General features: G+C 43.6%; 1 protein-coding gene across 1 annotated transcript in view; it reads right to left on the minus strand.

Annotated features, from left to right (window-relative positions):
• LOC113634238 (protocadherin Fat 4-like) overlaps positions 1-19,263 on the minus strand; it is a 43,557-nt gene extending 24,294 nt beyond the window's left edge. The window contains exons 1-10 of the mRNA XM_047822360.1: positions 19,198-19,263; positions 18,681-18,795; positions 18,022-18,275; positions 2,566-2,700; positions 2,331-2,486; positions 2,034-2,178; positions 1,755-1,927; positions 1,581-1,679; positions 1,044-1,115; positions 43-198 (exon numbers count right to left, since the gene is read on the minus strand). Of these exons, the coding sequence (XP_047678316.1) occupies positions 43-198; positions 1,044-1,115; positions 1,581-1,679; positions 1,755-1,927; positions 2,034-2,178; positions 2,331-2,486; positions 2,566-2,700; positions 18,022-18,275; positions 18,681-18,795; positions 19,198-19,248 (1,356 nt within the window). The 5' untranslated portion in view covers positions 19,249-19,263. The remainder of the gene's footprint in view (positions 1-42; positions 199-1,043; positions 1,116-1,580; positions 1,680-1,754; positions 1,928-2,033; positions 2,179-2,330; positions 2,487-2,565; positions 2,701-18,021; positions 18,276-18,680; positions 18,796-19,197) is intronic.
• Positions 19,264-20,521: the final 1,258 nt, after the last annotated feature.

The following is a 20,521-nucleotide window of genomic DNA, read 5'->3' on the forward strand; positions in this document are numbered from 1 at the left end:
CAAGACTGTAAATAAATGTCTTTATTTATAAGAGTTTCTTACCACATACTCATCCTTTGTCTCTCTATCTAGTGATCGTAACACATAAAGCTTTCCTGTGTTTTTGTCCATAACAAATAGTCCCACTGGAGACAGGTTTGCTCCGCCACCACTGATGACATACTTCACTCTAGATGTTTTGGCATGACTGGACTTGAACTAGACATAAGAAACAACAGAAACAACAAAATATACAGTACACTATAATATATTTAGGCAAATCTACTTATTTTTGGTGTACATTTTTTAGAAAAACATGACATAGCAGTTAAAATGAACATTTAAATTGTTTTAAAGTGCTGACATAAATAACTGTCTTATATTTCAACTCATTTAAAGTAACTATCCACTGTTGTTGAATTCTTTAGGCTGTTTTAAGATATTCCCAGATGTTTTTGCTTTTAATTTCCAGTCTAAAATCAACCCAAACTGCATTTATTAAATTTATAGACTGTCAAGGCCAGGTTATTTAATGCAATGCCATATCTATATATCTTAATTAAAAGAGTAAATAAAGCAGATACAATTAGTTTTATTTACAAGTGGAAGTAAAAAGCATATTTTTTTTGTATTTTCAAAAATATCAGCATAACCAATATTCTCCTGTAGGAGAACCTAATTCTCTTTAAGATACCATGAGCTCAGAGTAGTGACATTTTGTAGTGATAGACAATATATTATTTTTATTCATGTACATTATTTGTATTCATTTTACCAGTTGATTATTGGTAGAAATAATAGCAACAATACCTTTTGTGAGTGTTTACATGGACAAGAAATATAAGATATTAAAGTTTTGTCTTCTATTGTGGAACATATGATCACCTACAAAACATATGTGTGGTGTTATATGACTCAGTATAGTCATATATCAAATTTGTGATTTGTGTTAAAAAAGTAAAAAAAAAAAAATTAAAAAGTACATCAAATGTGTTAAAAGTACTGAGAGGTATTTAATAGTGAAGAGATAGGTTGAGATAATTTTAAACATAAGTTGCTCAGACCTCTGCAATCTCCTTAGGGAAATGCCCTCCTTCATTTTCAGAGAGTCGGATTAGAGGAATCCGCCACGTATCCTAGATTTAAATTAAAACAAATAATAATGATGATTCAGATATGGTCCTATGATATATTTCATTCAATATATATTGACTGTTAGTTTTGTAAAAATTCTGAAGTGACATTAATAACTGATGCAATGTGCTTCAATTAGTCTTCTCTTCTTACAGTAACAGGCCTGTGTGTCTCACAATATAAGGAAACTGAGTATTGCAAAAGATTATAGACATCTCACAGCAGTAAAATATATTTTTTGTGAGATAATGTTTCTGTTGTTGCAGGTTGATTTGGATTGCTTTCACTTGCACTGGCAGCATCAGCTTCGCCCTCAACTGCTTAGTTGTATAAATGAGATAAATGTAAGTCAGTGTGGATAAGATCATCTGCCAAAAAGTCATATTTGGCCAAGAAACTACATAGCAGACAAAATCACAAGAAATTTATATGATGGCTTTGCAATCCACAGCTGTTAACTGTCTTACCTTGCGGTGTGTAACAGAAATAACAGCTTTTCCTGTGACAGGGCTACCTTCTCCCTGCATGTCTGCTGCTTGAATAGTCAGAGTGTATTCATGATATTCCTGAAAAAGATTACGTTTATTTATTCATTCTTCCACTACTTAAATAATTGCAAAAATCTGATTTCTTGCACTCACTTTACTGTCCAGTACATCAACATTCATTCGGATTGCTCCACTGACAGAATTGATCGCAAACATGTTAGGTTGGGGTTCTGGTGGAATCTGCTCAACGATGGAGTACCTAATAGCAGCATTGTCAGTGTTTGGATCATCTGCATCAGTGGCACTGACTGTCATGAACTCAAAGCCTTTAGGGAGAAGGGAATGAAGATTGTGAAACCTTGTGACTGTACTGTATGTAGAGTGGGACAGAGAATATGCTTGACTGCTACATCACATTATTGATATAGCTACCTATTTTTGAAGCTTCTGGTACACTGCCAAAGAATATATTTTGGGTGAAGACAGGAAGGTTATCATTATTGTCCAGCACTTCAACTATAAACTCCATTTCAGGTTCTACAACAGCATCAGTAAGTGACTCAGCATGGGCTTGCAGCTAGAGTGAACAGAAAAAACATGTTAAATTACTAAAATGTGCACCAACATCCTGTAATGAGAGCAGATTTTTTTTTTTAAATAAACCAACAATAGATTCTACTGTTTGCCAACACACTTCAAAACAGATACCAACAAACTGAAAGGACTCACCACATATTTATCTTGTTCTTCTCGGTCAAGAGGCCTCCCCACAAACATCTGACCGTTGTTTCTGTCTATTGTAAACAGTCCCACTGGAGGCAGGTTTGCACCAACACCAATGATTCTGTACACCATCTTGGTTTCTTTGCCATGACTGGATTTAATCTGTGCACAAAATGTGAGAACTTGATATAAAAAGATGCACAGGGAAAATATGCCTCAGATTAAGATTAGCGCTACATACCCGCGCAAGCTTACTAGGGAAAGGACCTCGGTCATTCTCCAAGATTCTGATCGGTGGAATGACCCACTCTCTTTTTCTCCTCCGCAACGCGTTTGATTTTGGAAACTCCAGAATCGGAGTTGAGGGAGACTGAAGCTATTAAAAAGCAATAAACAAAACAAGCATGTTGTTGAGTAACATTCCTCCAATTTGCCAACACCAACACCAGTGATGCTGTATTCAATCTTTGTTTCTTTTTCATGGGTGGATGTAATCTGTGACAACCTGTAGAAAAAAACCTGAAAAGCAAACGTTTAAAACAATTCATTAATATAGCGTTCAGCGTCAGTTCAGGCAGGCCACATAGGCAAGGCAAGGCAAGGCAAGTTTATTTGTATAGCACATTTCATACACAGAGGTCATTCAAAGTGCTTTACATAGAAATTAGAAAACAGTTTATAAAAGAGAAAAAGAAATATATATGAAAAATAAGAAACACGATAAAATCAAAACAAAAAACAATTAAGGAAAATAAATGTGATTTTAATAAAAACAGTTTAAAATATGTTAAAAATAATAAAACAGGAGTAAAAGTGATTTGGAAAGTGCAGTCAGTGTGAAGCATCACAGCGCCCATTCAGTAAATGCAGAGTTAAACAGATGTGTTTATAATCTTGATTTAAAAGTGTCTACTGTTGAAGCACATCTGATCTCTTCTGGAAGCTGATTCCAGCTATAGGTGGCGTAATAAATAAATGCTGACGCACCTTGTTTTGAGTGAACCCTTGGTATCTCTAACTGACCTGATCCTAATGATCTGAGTAGTCTGCTTGGTTTATATTCAATTAGCATATCTGTTATGTATTTCGGTCCTAAGCCATGAAGTGATTTATAAACCAGTAACAATACTTTAAAATCTATTCTAAATGTAGCTGGAAGCCAGTGTAAGGACCTGAGGACTGGAGTGATGTGCTCAGATTTTTTGGTTCTGGTCAGAATTCTGGCAGCAGCGTTCTGTATGAGCTGCAGCTGTCTAATGGTCTTTTTGTAAGGAGTCCATTGCAATAATCCACCCTGCTGGTGATGAAAGCATGAACAAGTTTCTCTAAGTCCTGTCTTGAGACAAAACATCTAATTCTGGCTATATTTCTGAGATGGTAGTAAGCTGATTTGCTTATCGCTTTCACATGACTACTGAAATTAAGGTCAGACTCTAAAATTACACCAAGATTTCTGCCTTTTTTTGTGTCTTTAGACCCCTAGAGTCAAGTTGTGTGTTAACCTTGAGAGTTTCATCTTTATTTCCGAATACAGTGACTTCGGTTTTTGTTTTGTTTAACTGGAGGAAGTTTTGACGCATCCAACTGTTAATTTCATCAATGCACTTACAAAGAGAGTCAATGGGGCTGTAGTCATTAGGGGACAGGGCTAAGTATATCTGGGTGTCATCTGCATAGCTGTGGTAAGCAATTTGGTTCTTTTTCATTATTTGACCAATTGGGAACATATACAAATTAAAGAGAAGCGGTGCAAGAATTGAGCCCTGTGGGACTCCACATGTCATGGATGTCCACTCAGATTTATGGTTACCTACAGTATGTTCACATAGTAACCACTCCCTTTTAGGTATGATTTAAACCATTTGAGGACCATCCCAGAAAGCCCTACCCAGTTTTCCAGTCTATGTAAGAGTATGGTGTGATCTACCGTGTCAAAGGCAGCACTAAGATCTAGTAGCACCAGCACTGATATTTTACCCGAATCAGAGTTTAAGCGAATATCATTTATGATCTTTATGAGCACTGTCTACGTGCTGTGATGCTGGCGGAAACCAGATTGAAAATTGTCCAGGTAGCCATTTGAGTTTAAGAATTTGTTCAGCTGATTGAAAACAACCTTTTCAATGATCTTGCCTATAAAAGGAAGATTAGAGATTGGTCTGTAGTTGCTAAGTATGGTTTCGTCTAGATTACTCTTTTTTAGGAGAGGCTTAACAACTGCCGTTTTTAGGGACTCTGGAAAAGTACCTGTGAGCAGAGAGGTATTTACTATTTTTAAGAGATCAGTTTCTAAGCAGTTAAGTACCTTTTTGAGAAAGGATGTGGGGAGGGTGTCAAGGCTGCAAGTTGATGCTTTAAGATGTTGTACTGTTTCTTCCAGGGTTTTTATATCAATTATGTCAAATTCTGAGAAAATGACAAATTTTTGAGGTTGTTGTAGTGAGGTCTAACTGACCACATTATAATATGAGGCCGTATTGATTGCCATTCTGATATTACTGATTTTCTCAGAGAAAAAGGTTGAAAACTCATTGCATTTGTTGTCAGAGAGCATTTCACTAGGAACTTGATTTGGGGGGTTTGTTAGTCTCTCTACAGTAGCAAAAAGAGTGCGAGTGTTGTTTATGTTGTTGTTTATAATGTTTGAGAAGAAGATCTGTCTAGCTGTGCCTAGTTCTACATTGAAAGCACGAAGACTGTCCTTATAGATGCTATAATGTTCTTCAAGTTTTGTTTTCCGCCACATACGTTCAGCTTTTCCCCTATTGTGTGTAGGACCTTGCACGTTCTGGGTCAGATCGAAAGTGTTTAAAACATTTAACAGTTCAATTGCAGTATTGTTTTCTGCATTGTCTATATGAATGTTGAAATCTCCAGCAATAACAAAATAATCAAATTCAGAGGAGATTGTTGATAAAAGTTCTGTGAATTAATCAACAAAAGTTGGGGTGTATTTGGGAGGCCTATAAATAATTGTAAACAGAATGCGTGGTGTACCTTTTAGAGCAATACACAACTAGATTTGTAAAGTTCGTCGCGACAAACTTTGATGTTGGCTTTGACGGTGCAAGTATTTGCAAAGGCTGGGTGCATATGAGGCGAGTGGACAGAAAGATTGTGAAAGCTACTGGACCGCTAGGGTGCCAATACTTTTGGAGGTGAGCGGACATGAGCATGTGACGTGACCATAATACCTGTGGGGCAGTTGCCCTCATTGTGCTGAGTGTTTTGATATGTCACATGTCCATGTTGTGCAAATTTTTGATTTTGCTTGTTTTAGGGTGGGGCTACACGTGACGTCACGTGACGTGACCAGAATACCCGTGGGGCAGTTTCCCTCATTGTGCTGAGTGTTTTGATATGTCACATGTCCATGTTGTGCAAATTTTTAATTTTCACGTGACGTCACGTGACGTCACGTGACGTCATGTGACGTGACCATAATACCCGTGGGGCAGTTCCCCTCATTCTGCTGAGTGTTTTGATATGTCACATGTCCATCTTGTGCAAATTTTTGATTTCGCTTGTTTTGGGGGCGGGGCTACACATGACGTCATGTGGTGTCGAGTGACGTCATTAGAATACCCGGTGGGGTGCCAATACTTTTGGCAAAAAGTAGCTACTGATGGTTTGGACATTTCATGTCAATACTGCAGTCATTATGGGATTCTACTTATTATACTGCATAGAACAGTACATGCAATTCTTAATGTTGGATGTATTGTGTGTGTGAGAGCTTAGAGGACTTTTCGGAATTCCCCATTCAAGTCTATGGGATGTTCGACCATCGACTACGGGAAAAAAATAGAGCTAGAGCTCCGGAATAAAAATTTGGTCCGGAGTAAGGTCCTAAAGAACCTGTCCGAGTTCGGTGTAAATCGCTCGAAAACTTGCCGAGTTATAAACCTCAAAAGTTTATAATGGAAGTCTATGGGAAAAAAGGCCACTTTGAGCTTCCGTACCGGGAATGCCGGAATTCCGATCGTTTAGAAAAATAGAAGAAACAAACTTCAGACCAGGGTCTACGACAAATCCGAATTTGGTGCATGTGGCTTGAACGCCCTGGGCCGCATTTTTTTAATAAATTTTTTTCTAAGAATAATAATAATAACTAGATTTGTAAAGTTCGTCGCGACAAACTTTGATGTTGGCTTTGACGGTGCAAGTATTCGCAAAGGCCGGTGCATTTTGGAGGCGAGTGGACAGAAAGATTGTGAAAGCTACTGGACCGCTAGGGTGCCAATACTTTTGGAGGTGAGTGGACATGAGCATGTGACGTGAACATAATACCCATGGGGCAGTTCCCCTCATTGTGCTGAGTGTTTTGATATGTCACATGTCCATGTTGTGCAAATTTTTAATTTTCACGTGACGTCACGTGACGTGACCAGAATACCCGTGGGACAGTTCCCCTCATTGTGCTGAGTGTTTTGATTTGTCACATGTCCAGGTTGTGCAAATTTTTGATTTCGCTGGTTTCGGGGGTGGGGCTACACGTGACGTCACGTGACGTGTGACGTGGCCAGAATATCCGTGGGGCAGTTCCCCTCATTGTGCTGAGTGTTTTGATATGTCACATGCCCATGTTGTGCAAATTTTTGATTTCGCTTGTTTTGTGGGCGGGGCTACGCGTGACGTCACGTGACGTGAACAGTATACCAGTGGGGCAGTTCCCCTCATTGTGCTGAGTGTTTTGACATGTCACATGTCCATGTTGTGCAAATTTTTGATTTCGCTTGTTTTGGGGGCGGGGCTACACGTGCCGTCACGTGACGTGACCAGAATACCCGTGGGGCAGTTCCCCTCAATGTGCTGAGTGTTTTGATATGTCACATGTCCATGTTGTGCAAATTTTTGATTTCGCTTGTTTTGGGGCGGGGCTACACGTGGCGTCACGTGACGTGACGAGAATACCCATGGGGCAGTTCCCCTCATTGTGCTGAGTGTTTTGATATGTCACATGTCCATGTTGTGCAAATTTTTAATTTTGCTTGTTTTGGGGGCGGGGCTACATGTGACGTCACGTGACGTCACGTGACGTGACCATAATACCCGTGGGGCAGTTCCCCTCATTGTGCTGAGTGTTTTGATATGTCACATGTCCATGTTGTGCACATTTTTAATTTTGCTAGTTTTGGGGGCGGGGCTACACGTGACGTCACGTGACGTGACCAGAATACCCGTGGGGCAGTTCCCCTCATTGTGCTGAGTCTTTTGATATGCCACATGTCCATGTTGTGCAAATTTTTGATTTCGCTTCTTTTGGGGGTTGGGCTACACGTGACGTCACGTGGTGTTGAGTGACGTCACCAGAATACCCGGTGGGGTGCCAATACTTTTGGCAAAAAGTGGCTACTGAGGGTTTGGACATTTCATGTCAATACTGCAGTCATTATGGGATTCTACTTATTATACTGCATAGAACAGTACATGCAATTCTTAATGTTGGATGTATTCTGTGTGTGAGAGCTTAGAGGACTTTTCGGAATTCCCTATTCAAGTCTATGGGATGTTCGATCGTCGACTACGGGAAAACCGAAAATTCCGTCGGAACTCCGAAATAAAAATTTGGTCCGGAGTAAGGTCCTAAAGAACCTGTCCGAGTTCGGTGTAAATCGCTCGAAAACTTGCCGAATTACAAACCTCAAAAGTTTATAATGGAAGTCTATGGGAAAAAAGGCCACTTTGAGCTTCCGAACCGGGAATGCCGGAATTCCGATCGCTTAGACAAATAGAAGCAACAAACTTCAGGCCAGGGTCTATGACATATCCGAATTTGGTGCATGTGGCTCGAACGCCCTGGGCCGCATTTTTTTAAATAAATTTTTGTCTAAGAAGAATAATAACTAGATTTGTAAAGTTTGTCGCGACAAACTTTGATGTTGGCTTTGACGGTGCAAGAATTCGCAAAGGCCGGTGCATTTTGGAAGCAAGTGGACAGAAGGATTGTGAAAGCTACTGGACCGCTAGAGTGCCAATACTTTTGGAGGTGAGCAGACATGAGCATGTGACGTGATCCGAATACCCGTGAGGTATTTCCCCTCATTGTGCTGAGTGTTTTGATATGTCACATGTCCATGTTGTGCAAATTTTTGATTTCGCTGGTTTTGGGGGCGGTGCTACACGTGACGTCATGTGACGTGACCAGAATACCCATGGGGCAGTTCCCCTCATTGGGCTGAGTGTTTTGATATGTCACATGTGTATGTTGTGCAAATTTTTGATTTCACTTGTTTTGGGGGCGGGGCTACACGTGACATCATTTGACGTGACCATAATACCCATGGGGCAGTTCCCCTCATTGTGCTGAATTTTTTGATATATCACATAACCAAGCTGTGCAAATTTTTAATTTTGCTTGTTTTTGGGGCGGGGATACATGTGACATCACGTGACGTCATGTGACGTGACCATAATACCCGTGGGCCAGTTCCCCTCATTGTGCTGAGTGTTTTGATATGTCACATGTCCATGTTGTGCAAATTTTTAATTTTGCTTGTTTTTGGGGCGGGGATACATGTGACATCTCGTGACGTCACGTGACGTGACCATAATACCTGTGGGGCAGTTCAACTCATTGTGCTGAGTGTTTTGATATGTCACATGTCCATGTTGTGCACATTTTTAATTTTCACGTGACCTCACGTGACCTCACGGACGTGACCAGAATACGTGTGAAGCAGTTCCCCTCATTGTGCTGAGTGTTTTGATATGTCACATGTCCATGTTGTGCACATTTTTGATTTCGCTTGTTTTGGGGGCGTGGCTACACGTGGCGTGACCATAATACCCGTAGGGCAGTTCCCCTCATTGTGCTGAGTGTTTTGATATGTCACATGTCCATGCTGTGCAATTTTTTTTATTTTCCTTGTTTTGAGGGCGGGGCTACACGTGACATCATGTCACGTGACCAGAATACCCGTGGGGAAGTTCCCCTCAATGTGCTAAGTGTTTTGATATGTCACATGTCCATGTTGTGCAAATTTTTGATTTCACTGGTTTTGGGGGCGGGGCTATACGTGACGTCACGTGACGTGACTATAATACCCGTGGGGCAGTTTCCCTCATTGTGCTGAGTGTTTTGATATGTCACATGTCCATGTTGTGCAAATTTTTGATTTCCCTTGTTTTGGGGGCGGGCTACACGTGACCTCACGTGACGTCACGTGATGTGACCAGAATACCCGTGGGGCAGTTCCCCTCATTGTGCTGAGTGTTTTGATATGTCACATGTCCATGTTGTGCAAATTTTTAATTTTCACATGTCGTCACGTGACGTCACGTGACGTTGCCAGAATACCCGTGGGGCAGTTCCCCTCATTGTGCTGAGTGTTTTGATATGTCACATTTCCGTGTTGTGCAAATTTTTGATACTGCTTGTTTTGGGGGCGGGGCTACACGTGACGTCACGTGACGTGACCAGAATACCCCTGGGGCAGTTCCCCTCAATGTGCTGAGTGTTTTGATATGTCACATGTCCGTGTTGTGCAAATTTTTGATGTCGCTTGTTTTGGGGGCGGGGCTACACGTGACGTCACGTGACCAGAATACCCGTGGGGCAGTTCCCCTCAATGTGCTGAGTGTTTTGATATGTCACATGTCCATGTTGTGCAAATTTTTGATTTCGCTTGTTTTGAGGGCGGGGCTACACATGACGTCACGTGACGTGACCAGAATACCCGTGGAGCAGTTCCAGTCAATGTGCTGTGTGTTTTGATATGTCACGTGTTCATGTTGTGCAAATTTTTGATTTCGCTTGTTTTGGGGGGCGGGGCTACACGTGACGTCACGTGACGTGACCATAATACCCATGGGGCGGTTCCCCTCAATGTGCTGAGTGTTTTGATATGTCACATGTCCATGTTGTGCAAAATTTTGATTTCCGTTGTTTTGCGGGCGGGGCTACACGTGACGTCACGTGACGTGACCATAATACCCATGGGGCAGTTCCCCTCATTGTGCTGAGTGTTTTGATATGTCACATGTCCATGTTGTGCAAATTTTTGATTTCGCTTGTTTTGGGGGCGGGGCTACATGTGACGTCACGTGACATGACCAAAATACCCGTGAGGTAGTTCCCCTCATTCTGCTGAGTGTTTTGATATGTCACATGTCCATGTTGTGCAAATTTTTAATTTTCACTTGTCGTCACGTGTCTATGGCGTGTCAGAATACCCGTGGGGCAGTTTCCCTCATTGTGCTGAGTGTTTTGATATGTCACATGTCCATGTTGTGCAAATTTTTGATTTCGCGTGTTTTGGGGGCGGGGCTACACGTGATGTCACGTGACATGACCAGAATACCCGTGGGGCAGTTCCCCATATTGTGCTGAGTGTTTTGATATGTCACATGTCCCTGTTGTGCAAATTTTTAATTTTCACGTGTCGTCACGTGACGTGGCCAGAATGCCCGTGGGGCAATTCCCCTCATTGTGCTGAGTGTTTTGATATGTCACATGTCCATGTTGTGCAAATTTTTAATTTTCACATGTCGTCACGTGTCGTCATGTGACGTCACGTGACGTCACGTGACATGACCAGAATACCCGTGGGGCAGTTCCCCTCATTGTGCTGAGTGTTTTGATATGTCACATGTCCATGTTGTGCAAATTTTTGATTTCATTTGTTTTGGGGGCGGGGCTACACGTGACGTCACGTGACCATAATACCCGTGGGGCAGTTCCCCTCAATGTGCTGAGTGTTTTGATATGTCATATGTCCATGTTGTGCAAATTTTTGATTTCGCTTGTTTTGGGGGCGGGGCTACACATGACGTCACGTGACGTGACCAGAATAACCGTGGGGCAGTTCCCCTCATTGTGCTGAGTCATTTGATATGTCACATGTCAATGTTGTGCAAATTTTTGATTTCGCATGTTTTGGGGGCGGGGCTACACGTGACGTGACGTGACGTGACCATAATACCCGTGGGGCAGTTCCCCTCATTGTGCTGAGTGTTTTGATATGTCACATGTCCCTGTTGTGCAAATTTTCAATTTTCACGTGATGTGACGTGACCTCACGTGACGTGATGTGACCAGAATACCCGTGGGGCAGTTCCCCTCATTGTGCTGAGTGTTTTGATATGTCACATGTCCATGTTGTGCAAATTTTTAATTTCGCTTGTTTTGGGGGCGGGGCTACACGTCACGTCACGTGACGTCACCAGAATACCCGGTGGGGTGCCAATACTTTTGGCAAAAAAGGCTACTGAGGGTTTGGACATTTCATGTCAATACTGCAGTCATTATGGGATTCTACTTATTATACTGCATAGAACAGTACATGCAATTCTTAATGTTGGATGTATTGTGTGTGTGAGAGCTTAGAGGACTTTTTGGAATTCCCTATTCAAGTCTATGGGATGTTCAATCGTCGACTACGGGAAAACCGAAAATTCCATCGGAACTCCGAAATAAAAATTTGGTCCGGAGTAAGGTCCTAAAGAACCTGTCCGAGTTCGGTATAAATCGCTCGAAAACTTGCCGAATTCCACTCCTTGAACCGTCACCTTATTGTGGTGGAGGGGTTTGCGTGCCTGAATGATCCTAGGAGCTATGTTGTCTGGGGCTTTCTGCCCCTGGTAGGGTCTCCCAAGGCAAACAGGTCCTAGGTGACAGGCCAGACAAAGAGCGGTTCAAAAACCCTTTATGAAGAAAATTATAACAAGGTCCGTGACGTCGCCCGGTATGGCGCAACCGGGGCCCCACCCTGGAGCCAGGCCCGGGGTTGGGGCTCGCATGCGAGCGCCTGGTGGCCGGGTCTTACCCCACGGGGCTCGGCCGGGCTCAGCCCAAAGGAGCGACGTGGGGCCGATCTCTTGTGGGCCCACCACCTGCAGGAGAAACCGTAAGGGGCTGGTGCAATGTGGATTGGGTGGCAGTCGAAGGCGGGAGCCTCAGCGACCCAATCTCCGGACACGGAATCTGACTCTAGGGACATGGAATGTCACCTCGCTGGGGGGGACGGAGCCTGAGCTGGTGCGGGAGGTTGAGAGATACCGACTAGAGATAGTTGGGCTCGCCTCCACGCACAGCTTGGGCTCTGGAACCCAACTCCTCGAGAGAGGCTGGACTCTCTACTACTCTGGAGTTGCCCGCGGTGAGAGGCGGCGGGCTGGTGTGTGCTTGCTCATAGCCCCCCAGCTCAGCAGCCATGTGTTGGAGTTCACCCCGGTGAACGAGAGGGTCGTTTCCCTGCGCCTTCGGGTCGGGGAGAGGTCGCTCACTGTTATTTGTGCTTATGGGCCAAATGGCAGTGTAGAGTACCCGACCTTCTTGGCGTCTCTGGGAGGGGTGCTAGAAAGTGCCCCGACTGGGGACTCCGTCGTTCTACTGGGGGACTTCAACGCTCACGTGGGCAGCGACAGTGACACCTGGAGGGGCGTGATTGGGAGGAACGGCCCCCCCGAACTGAACCCGAGTGGTGTTCTGTTATTGGACTTCTGTGCTAGTCACAGTTTGTCCATAACAAACACCATGTTCAAGCATAAGGGTGTCCATCAGTACACATGGCACCAGGACACCCTAGGTCGGAAGTTGATGATCGACTTTGTGGTTGGTTCATCTGACCTCCGGCCGTATGTCTTGGACACTCGGGTAAAGAGAGGGGTGGAGCTGTCAACTGATCACCACCTGGTGGTGAGTTGGGTCCGATGGCAGGGGAGGAAGTTGGACAGACTTGGCAGATCCAAACGTACTGTGAGGGTCCGTTGGGAACGTTTGGCAGAGTCTCCTGTCAGAGAGATCTTCAACTCTCACGTCCGCAGAGCTTCAAGCAGATCCCGAGGGAGGTTGGAGACATTGAGTCCGAGTGGACCATGTTCTCCACCTCCATTGTTGATGCAGCCGCACGGAGCTGTGGCCGTAAGGTCTCCGGTGCCTGTCGTGGCGGCAATCCCCGAACCCGGTGGTGGACCCCGGAAGTAAGGGATGCTGTCAAGCTGAAGAAGGAGTCCTATCGAGCCTGGTTGGCTCGGGGGACTCCGGAGGCAGCTGATAGTTACCGGAGGGCCAAGTGAGCTTCAGCCCGGGTGGTTGCAGAGGCAAAAACTTGGGTCTGGGAGGAGTTCGGTGAGGCCATGGAGAAGGACTATCGGTTGGCCTCGAAGAAATTCTGGCAAACCGTCCGGCGTCTCAGGAGGGGGAAGCAGTGCCCTGCTCACACTGTTTACAGTGGGAGTGGGAGTGGGAATCTGCTGACTTCGACTGGTGACATCCTCAGACGGTGGAAGGAGTACTTCGAGGATCTCCTCAACCTCACCAACATGTCTTCCATTGAAGAAGCAGAGGCGGAGCGCTCGGTAGTGGACTCGTCGATCCCCCAAGCTGAGGTCACTGAGGTAGTTGAGAAGCTCCTCAGTTGCAAGGCACCGGGGGTGGATGAGATCCGCCCTGAGTACCTTAAGTCTCTGGATGTTGTGGGGCTGTCTTGGCTGACACGCCTCTGCAACATCGCGTGGCGGTTGGGGACAGTGCCTCTGGACTGGCAGACTGGGGTGGTGGTCCCTCTGTTTAAGAAGGGGGACCGGAGGGTGTGTTCCAACTACAGGGGGATCACACTCCTCAGTCTCCTCGGAAAAGTCTATGCCAGGGTACTAGAGAGGAGAATTCGGCCGATAGTCGAACCTTGGATTCAGGAGGAACAATGCGGGTTTCGTCCTGGTCGTGGAACACTGGACCATCTCTATACCCTCACCAGGTTGCTGGAGGGTTCATGGGAGTTTGCCCAACCAGTCCACATGTGTTTTGTGGATCTGGAGAAGGCATTTGACTGTGTCCCTCGTGATGGCCTGTGGGGGGTGCTCTGGGAGTATGGGGTCCGGGGCCCTCTGTTAAGGGCTGTCCGGTCCCTATATGACAGGAGCAGGAGTTTGGTTCGCATTGCCGAGTGTAAGTCAGACTTGTTCCCGGTGCATGTTGGACTCCGGCAGGGCTGCCCTTTGTCACCGGTCCTGTTCATTATTTATATGGACAGGATTTCTAGGCGCAGTCGGGGGCCGGAGGGAGTCAGGTTTGGGGATCACAGGATTTCGTCTCTGCTTTTTGCAGATGATGTTGTCCTGTTGGCTTCTTCAAATCAGGACCTTCAGCATGCACTGGGACGGTTTGCAGCCGAGTGTGAAGCGGCGGGGATGAGAATCAGCACCTCCAAGTCCGAGGCCATGGTTCTCAGCCGGAAAAGGGTGGCTTGCCCTCTTCAGGTTGGTGGAGAGTTCCTGCCCCAAGTGGAGGAGTTTAAGTATCTTGGGGTCCTGTTCACAAGTGAGGGAAGGATGGAGCGGGAGATCGACAGGCGGATCGGTGTATCTTCCGCAGTGATGCGGTCGATATATTGATCTGTTGTGGTGAAGAGAGAGCTGAGCCGCAAGGCGAAGCTCTCTATTTACCAGTCGATCTACGTTCCTACCCTCACCTATGGCCATGAGCTTTGGGTCATGACCAAAAGGACAAGATCCCGGATACAGGCGGCTGAAATGAGTTTCCTCCGCAGGGTGGCTGGGTGCACCCTTAGAGATAGGGTGAGGAGCTCAGTCACTCGGGACGAGCTCAGAGTAGAGCCGCTGCTCCTCCACATTGAGAGGGGTCAGCTGAGATGGCTCAAGCATCTGTTTCGGATGCCTCCTGGACGCCTCCCTGGGGAGGTGTTCCAGGCATGTCCAACCGGGAGGAGGCCCAGGGGAAGACCTAGGACACGCTGGAGGGACTATGTCTCTCGGCTGGCCTGCCCCCACGACCTGGCCCCGGATAAGCGGTAGAAAATGGATGGATGGATGAACAATGAACGATGAACGAATTACAAACTTCAGAAGTTTATAATGGAAGTCTATGGGAAAAAAGGCCACTTTGAGCTTCCGAACCGGGAATGCCGGAATTCCGATCGCTTAGAAAAATAGAAGCAACAAACTTCAGACCAGGGTCTACGACATATCCGAATTTGGTGCATGTGGCTCGAACGCCCTAGGCCGCATTTTTTTAAATAAATTTTTGTCTAATAATAATAATAATAATAATAATAATAATAAGCTTATAACGGAAATCAGAATGTTGGCTTCTACAAAGCCAACATAATAAGCTTATAACGGAAATCAGAATGTTGGCTTCTACAAAGCCAACATAAATATTCAAAAGACTGGTAATCACCAAGTAACACTTGCTTGCATTGAAAGGCATCTTTGAATAAAGCAGCTATTCCTCCACCTCTTCTAACAGCTCTACAGACACTTATAAAAGTAAAGTTGGGTGGGGCTGATTCATTGAGGACTGTAGTGCTGCAGCTGTCATCTAACCAGGTTTCATTTAGAAACACGAAGTCCTGGTTGTTAGTGGTGATAAGATCATTAACTAAAAATGATTTGTTCTTTAATGAACGGATGTTTAGAAGTGCTAATTTAACAGTAACTGGTTTTGGCCCTGTATCCATCTCAGAATGACGTCTTAAAGGCAGTAGATTAGATAGAGTTGTCGTGCGGCTGGAGAGGGCCTTCGTCTTTCTATCATATATCAGGACAGAGATAGGGAAAGCTAAAGGGACATTGGGCTCCCGCTTGTTCTGAAAACATTTCTGATTGTTACTGCTGTCATAGCGGGGACCCGACACATATCAGTTACCAGTGCTGTTTGCAGATGAGGGCTGGTGTGATCCCTGACGTTGAGGCAGAGGTCGGAGTGCCCTCTCAGATGGAGGGGGAGGGCAGGTTGGGCCCGGAGGCTTTGGTGGTTGTGGAGCCCGCCGTTTCTTGGTTGGTATTTGGGGACTCGCAGCAATAGAGTGGGAAAGCTTAGTTCCAGCAGATACCAGTTTCTCCATTTTCTCTGAAAAGCACAGAAGTGGTGATGTTGAAGAGAGGGAGACAGAGTGTGATGACATCAGCTGTGATTCTGGTGTTCCTGGATGCTCGGGTGTGTTATCTTGTTTTTCCTGGTTGTTATCCACAGAAACGTCCTTGGGTGTTGATTCACCATCCAGCTGTAGTGAGTTCTGTGGGCAGGGCTCAGCCTGAGCTGTGTCTGTGAACAGTAGTTGTTGTGGCTGCGGATTTTTATCCTTGTCAACTGAATGTCCATCCAGGTGTTGGTGTGAAATCCTGAGTGGACTGGCACACTCAGCTGATGAATGATGAAGGAAGAAAAAGTTATTGTCTTTAAGCAACCTAGCACCTAGTTTGTTTGCGTGGATACCGTCTCTGTTAAAAAGTTTCCTTTGACTCCAGAAGATATTAAAATTGTCATTGTAATTCAGTCCTCTCATGGTGCAGGTTTTTTGCAGCCATGAATTTAAACTTAGTAGCCGAGAAAACATATTTGTTCCTCTGGCTGGGAGAGGTCCACTGATGAATGATCGAACTTTCAGTCTTGCAAGTGTTTCAAAAAGTTCATTGAAATTCCTCTTGAGGAGCTCAGACTGCTCTTTCCAAATATCATTCTTTCCCACATGTATGACAATCCGACTGAGAGACTCATGTTTCATCAGAATGTTGTAAAGTTCCTTGTTAACATCAGAAACCGTTGCCTGAGGAAAACAGTATGTAGCCTTCTAGTTTCTGATAATAGAGTCACCCACTATCAGCGTGCTTGGCTTGGCTGCGCGGAGTGGAGCGCCGCTGCCTGTATGATATTGAGTGTCTGTTAGCTCCGTTAGCTACTGGGTGATGTGATCTGTGTCCATTTACATTTACATAGTCAAGCTCGGCTATCAGCTGATGTCAATTTTCTAACCCCGCCCATCAGCTGATCTGATTCCTAAGCGCACTATTGGTCCATTTCAAACAGGGCGCCCTGCTTTTTTTCAGTCTGTCTGCTTGGCTGTTTCCTCTGCATTGCTGCAACCCACCTCCTCCCCTAGCTCCTCCTTGGAACTGTGTTTAACTTAATCAGTGTCATTCTGTTGTCACTGATGCAGGCTCTGTTCTAAATGGGGGGGGGGGGGGGTGTTTGTCTGGCTTCTTTCCCAGTTAATGGGAGATTGTCCCCCCACAAAGCTGCTGCTTTTCCCTGACTAGCTTTCATGGAGCTCATGAAAAGGAAGGGGAATTCAGAACAGAGCCATACCGCCAAATGTAAATTTCATAAGCTTGCAAATAAAAAATTTAAATATTTCAAAGAATTGTCTTTATTTTGACTCAAGTGGTCCTGACTGAAATGTAAAAACAATGATTCCATCTTAACCAATTTATCTCAATGAAATAGATTTTATAACTATTAATTATTCTGTACTTCACGCAGGAGTGGTGTATAATTATTAATTGTGAATAAACAGTAAATATCTTAAGGGAAGCCAGGTTTCATCTGTTCTCACCTTTGCTATCTACTTAAGGGGACTCGTACATTCTCTAGCATTCTGATTGGAGAAATGGTGAACTCTCTATTTCTCTCCTCCTAAACTCACCGTAGATTTCTAAACTCCTAAACTGAATTTAGGTTGACTCAGGAATTACTCTGTCTAAGTAGTTTTATCTAATGCATATCAGTTTAAACACATAAACAAAGTAGATGAAAAAAAATCAGGGGACAGAAACTTTTTTTAGGAAATAACCTGAAGTATAATAATGTAGATATTATAATAAACTTGCTGCCAACAGTCATTTAAAGTCTTAAGCAAGTCTACAAAAATTGTGAAGGAACTATTGGAACTATTTTCCATAAAACAGGAAATTCTACAGTTTGTCCAGCAGAGATGTGACTAGATAAGTGGTGTACCTGTGCAGACATGAGCTCGTCAACATCTTCCTGCTGATCCTCAAGTTGATTGGCTCTACCTTCATGTTCCACTCTCACCAACGCAGTGTGTTTGTTTCCCTTGGAGTCCCAAGCATGGACAGAGAACATCTTATGGCCATTATGAATATTAACCTGTCTCTTCAGCGTCACTGTGCCATCCGAGTCTACTTGATACTTCGTGTCGGTAGGCATAAAGTCAATATGTGATCTTCCACTGCATTCATTGAAAACAACTAAAAACAACAGAGAAAACATAAAAAAGATATAAAATTGGTCAAAAAGGTAGAGAATGCAGAAACTGAAGTAATGGAAATGAATTCAGCTTGAAAGAGGGCTGTAAATAAGGACATGTTACAGAAAATGTGAATAAATGATTTAATTATGAAGACCACAAAACAGTCAGATCCAACACAACTGTCAATGAGATGAATAAGTTATAATGTGATTTTGTTTTAATATGAGTCAGTTATCAAGTCAGAAATTATTTTATGTTTTCTGTGACATTTTAGTGATATATTATGTGCCTCACCTATGGTGAGGTCAGCGAGTCTGTTTATCAACATCAAAGAGTACAACTAAAATCTTTCTAGCTCTACACTGAGATAAGAAATGCAAATGCTGAAGTATGGTTGTCCTACTTGTGCCGATCCTTGTGCCACTTTCCATTTGTTCTCTGGGAACTTTGAACCGGAAAAGATCAGAACCAAATCCAGGGGAACATGGCTGAGACTCACCAATTCCACACCATAGAACCTGGGCAAGAAAAAAAATACTGTTTATACCTGTCCTACAAAGATTAATGCTACCTTACTTCAAACACACCTGGATAAATAGATTAGCTAACTACAGTAACAGCACTTTCAGCTACTGTAAAATTGGGTGTGTTTTCTATTACTTTAAATTCAGCTAAAACTAATGCCTGAAATTTTGTATAAATAATAATCAAACTGTATTAAACTGTACATAAATTGATATTGTGGCAAGTTTAGTGTTCATACATTACCATAGGTCTTTATTCCTATAATATGGAACGAGGATCAACCACTTCACCTTGTAAAAGTATTGCTTTTGAAATTCATTTATCTAATCCATATTGAATACTATACAGCTTAACTGACAGTGTTACATAACTGATAAACAGAAGGAATTAATTACCTGGATTAAAAAAATCACAATTGCCCACTTCACACTGCTTGCAGACTCCATTTGATAACAAAAAGCTCTGCAAAATTTAATGAATTATGAAATGAATCTTGTTAAACCATATACAATACAGTGTGGTTTTCACTGCATGAATATGGTCCAATCTGTGTGCAAGCAGTTGCAATTTAAGCGTAATACTGGAGCAGGAATTTGGGGAAGTGTCAGTGTACTGTTTCTGTAAGCTGCCTTGAGACTGTTAAAACTTGTTCTTTCTTGTTTCCAGTAAGGTATCCAGATAAAAATAAGAATATTTGGGAATAGTGAGGGAGTATGCCATTCAACATGACAAGACTTACTGTCCTTAACATGTAAAGGCAGTTACATGTACTTTCCAAAAATTCCTTCACATCATCTGGCAAAATACTTTTACTTTTACCTGTTTATGTTAAGGTTAAATAAGGATACAGTTTGCTTGAAAAACAATTCATTTAATTATTTATTATTTTCACTGAACACAACATTTAGCATATGTATGTTAGTGAAACACAACATACATGGACACTTGACCATTGCATCCATAATTGTGCTTTCCCCCAACCTATTGGCACAAACTGTGGCTCCCAAAGTGGCACAACAGAAACAAGATTTTGAAACTTGGTAATCCTTAGCCAGTAGTCAAAATATCTATCTTGGCTTTATTTATTAAAGATAACACAGGACAAACACAGTAGGAGAGCAAACAGGAAACTTGGTCAATACAAACAGGGAAAAAGTTCAATAATCAGAATAAACCGTCAGTGAATAAACAGTGAACAAATCCACATCACAAAGATAACCCGTAAATAGAGGTAAACAGTAGCAAGGTCAAAGCACATAAAACAATGAAAATTAATGTCTTGGAATTGCAGGGAATTGCACAATACTTTGCAGCATTTGCTAATGCTAGTGTGGCATAAATGACCTGGAAGTTCTAGGAGACAATCCCAAAATCTGTTCAGAAGATGGCTCCTTCTGGTGGTTTGCAGGTGGTGTGTGGTGGGTGTTGTCATTACAGAATCTCTGGCTCTAGGTACACCTCCAGGAAGGCCACTGGGGCTAGGTTTTTTGCACGGCAAACAAAGACAGAGGTTGCATCGGTGGGGAGGTTGGTTTTGGAGGAGAATGCCAGAATAATGTAAAGAGATCATTATCTTGGCCACAACGAGCAAGCTCTGCTTTTGCAACATCATTCCATCATTCCATTCAGCCGAATGCGGTTCTTGAAGGAAGCAGAAACGCGGTGTCCATGCTAGGATAAAAACAAACCCTCTCCCATCCATTGTACTCTCTCCCATCC

Source organism: Tachysurus fulvidraco, chromosome 1, assembly GCF_022655615.1.
Source record: "Tachysurus fulvidraco isolate hzauxx_2018 chromosome 1, HZAU_PFXX_2.0, whole genome shotgun sequence".
Lineage (NCBI taxonomy): Eukaryota > Metazoa > Chordata > Actinopteri > Siluriformes > Bagridae > Tachysurus > Tachysurus fulvidraco.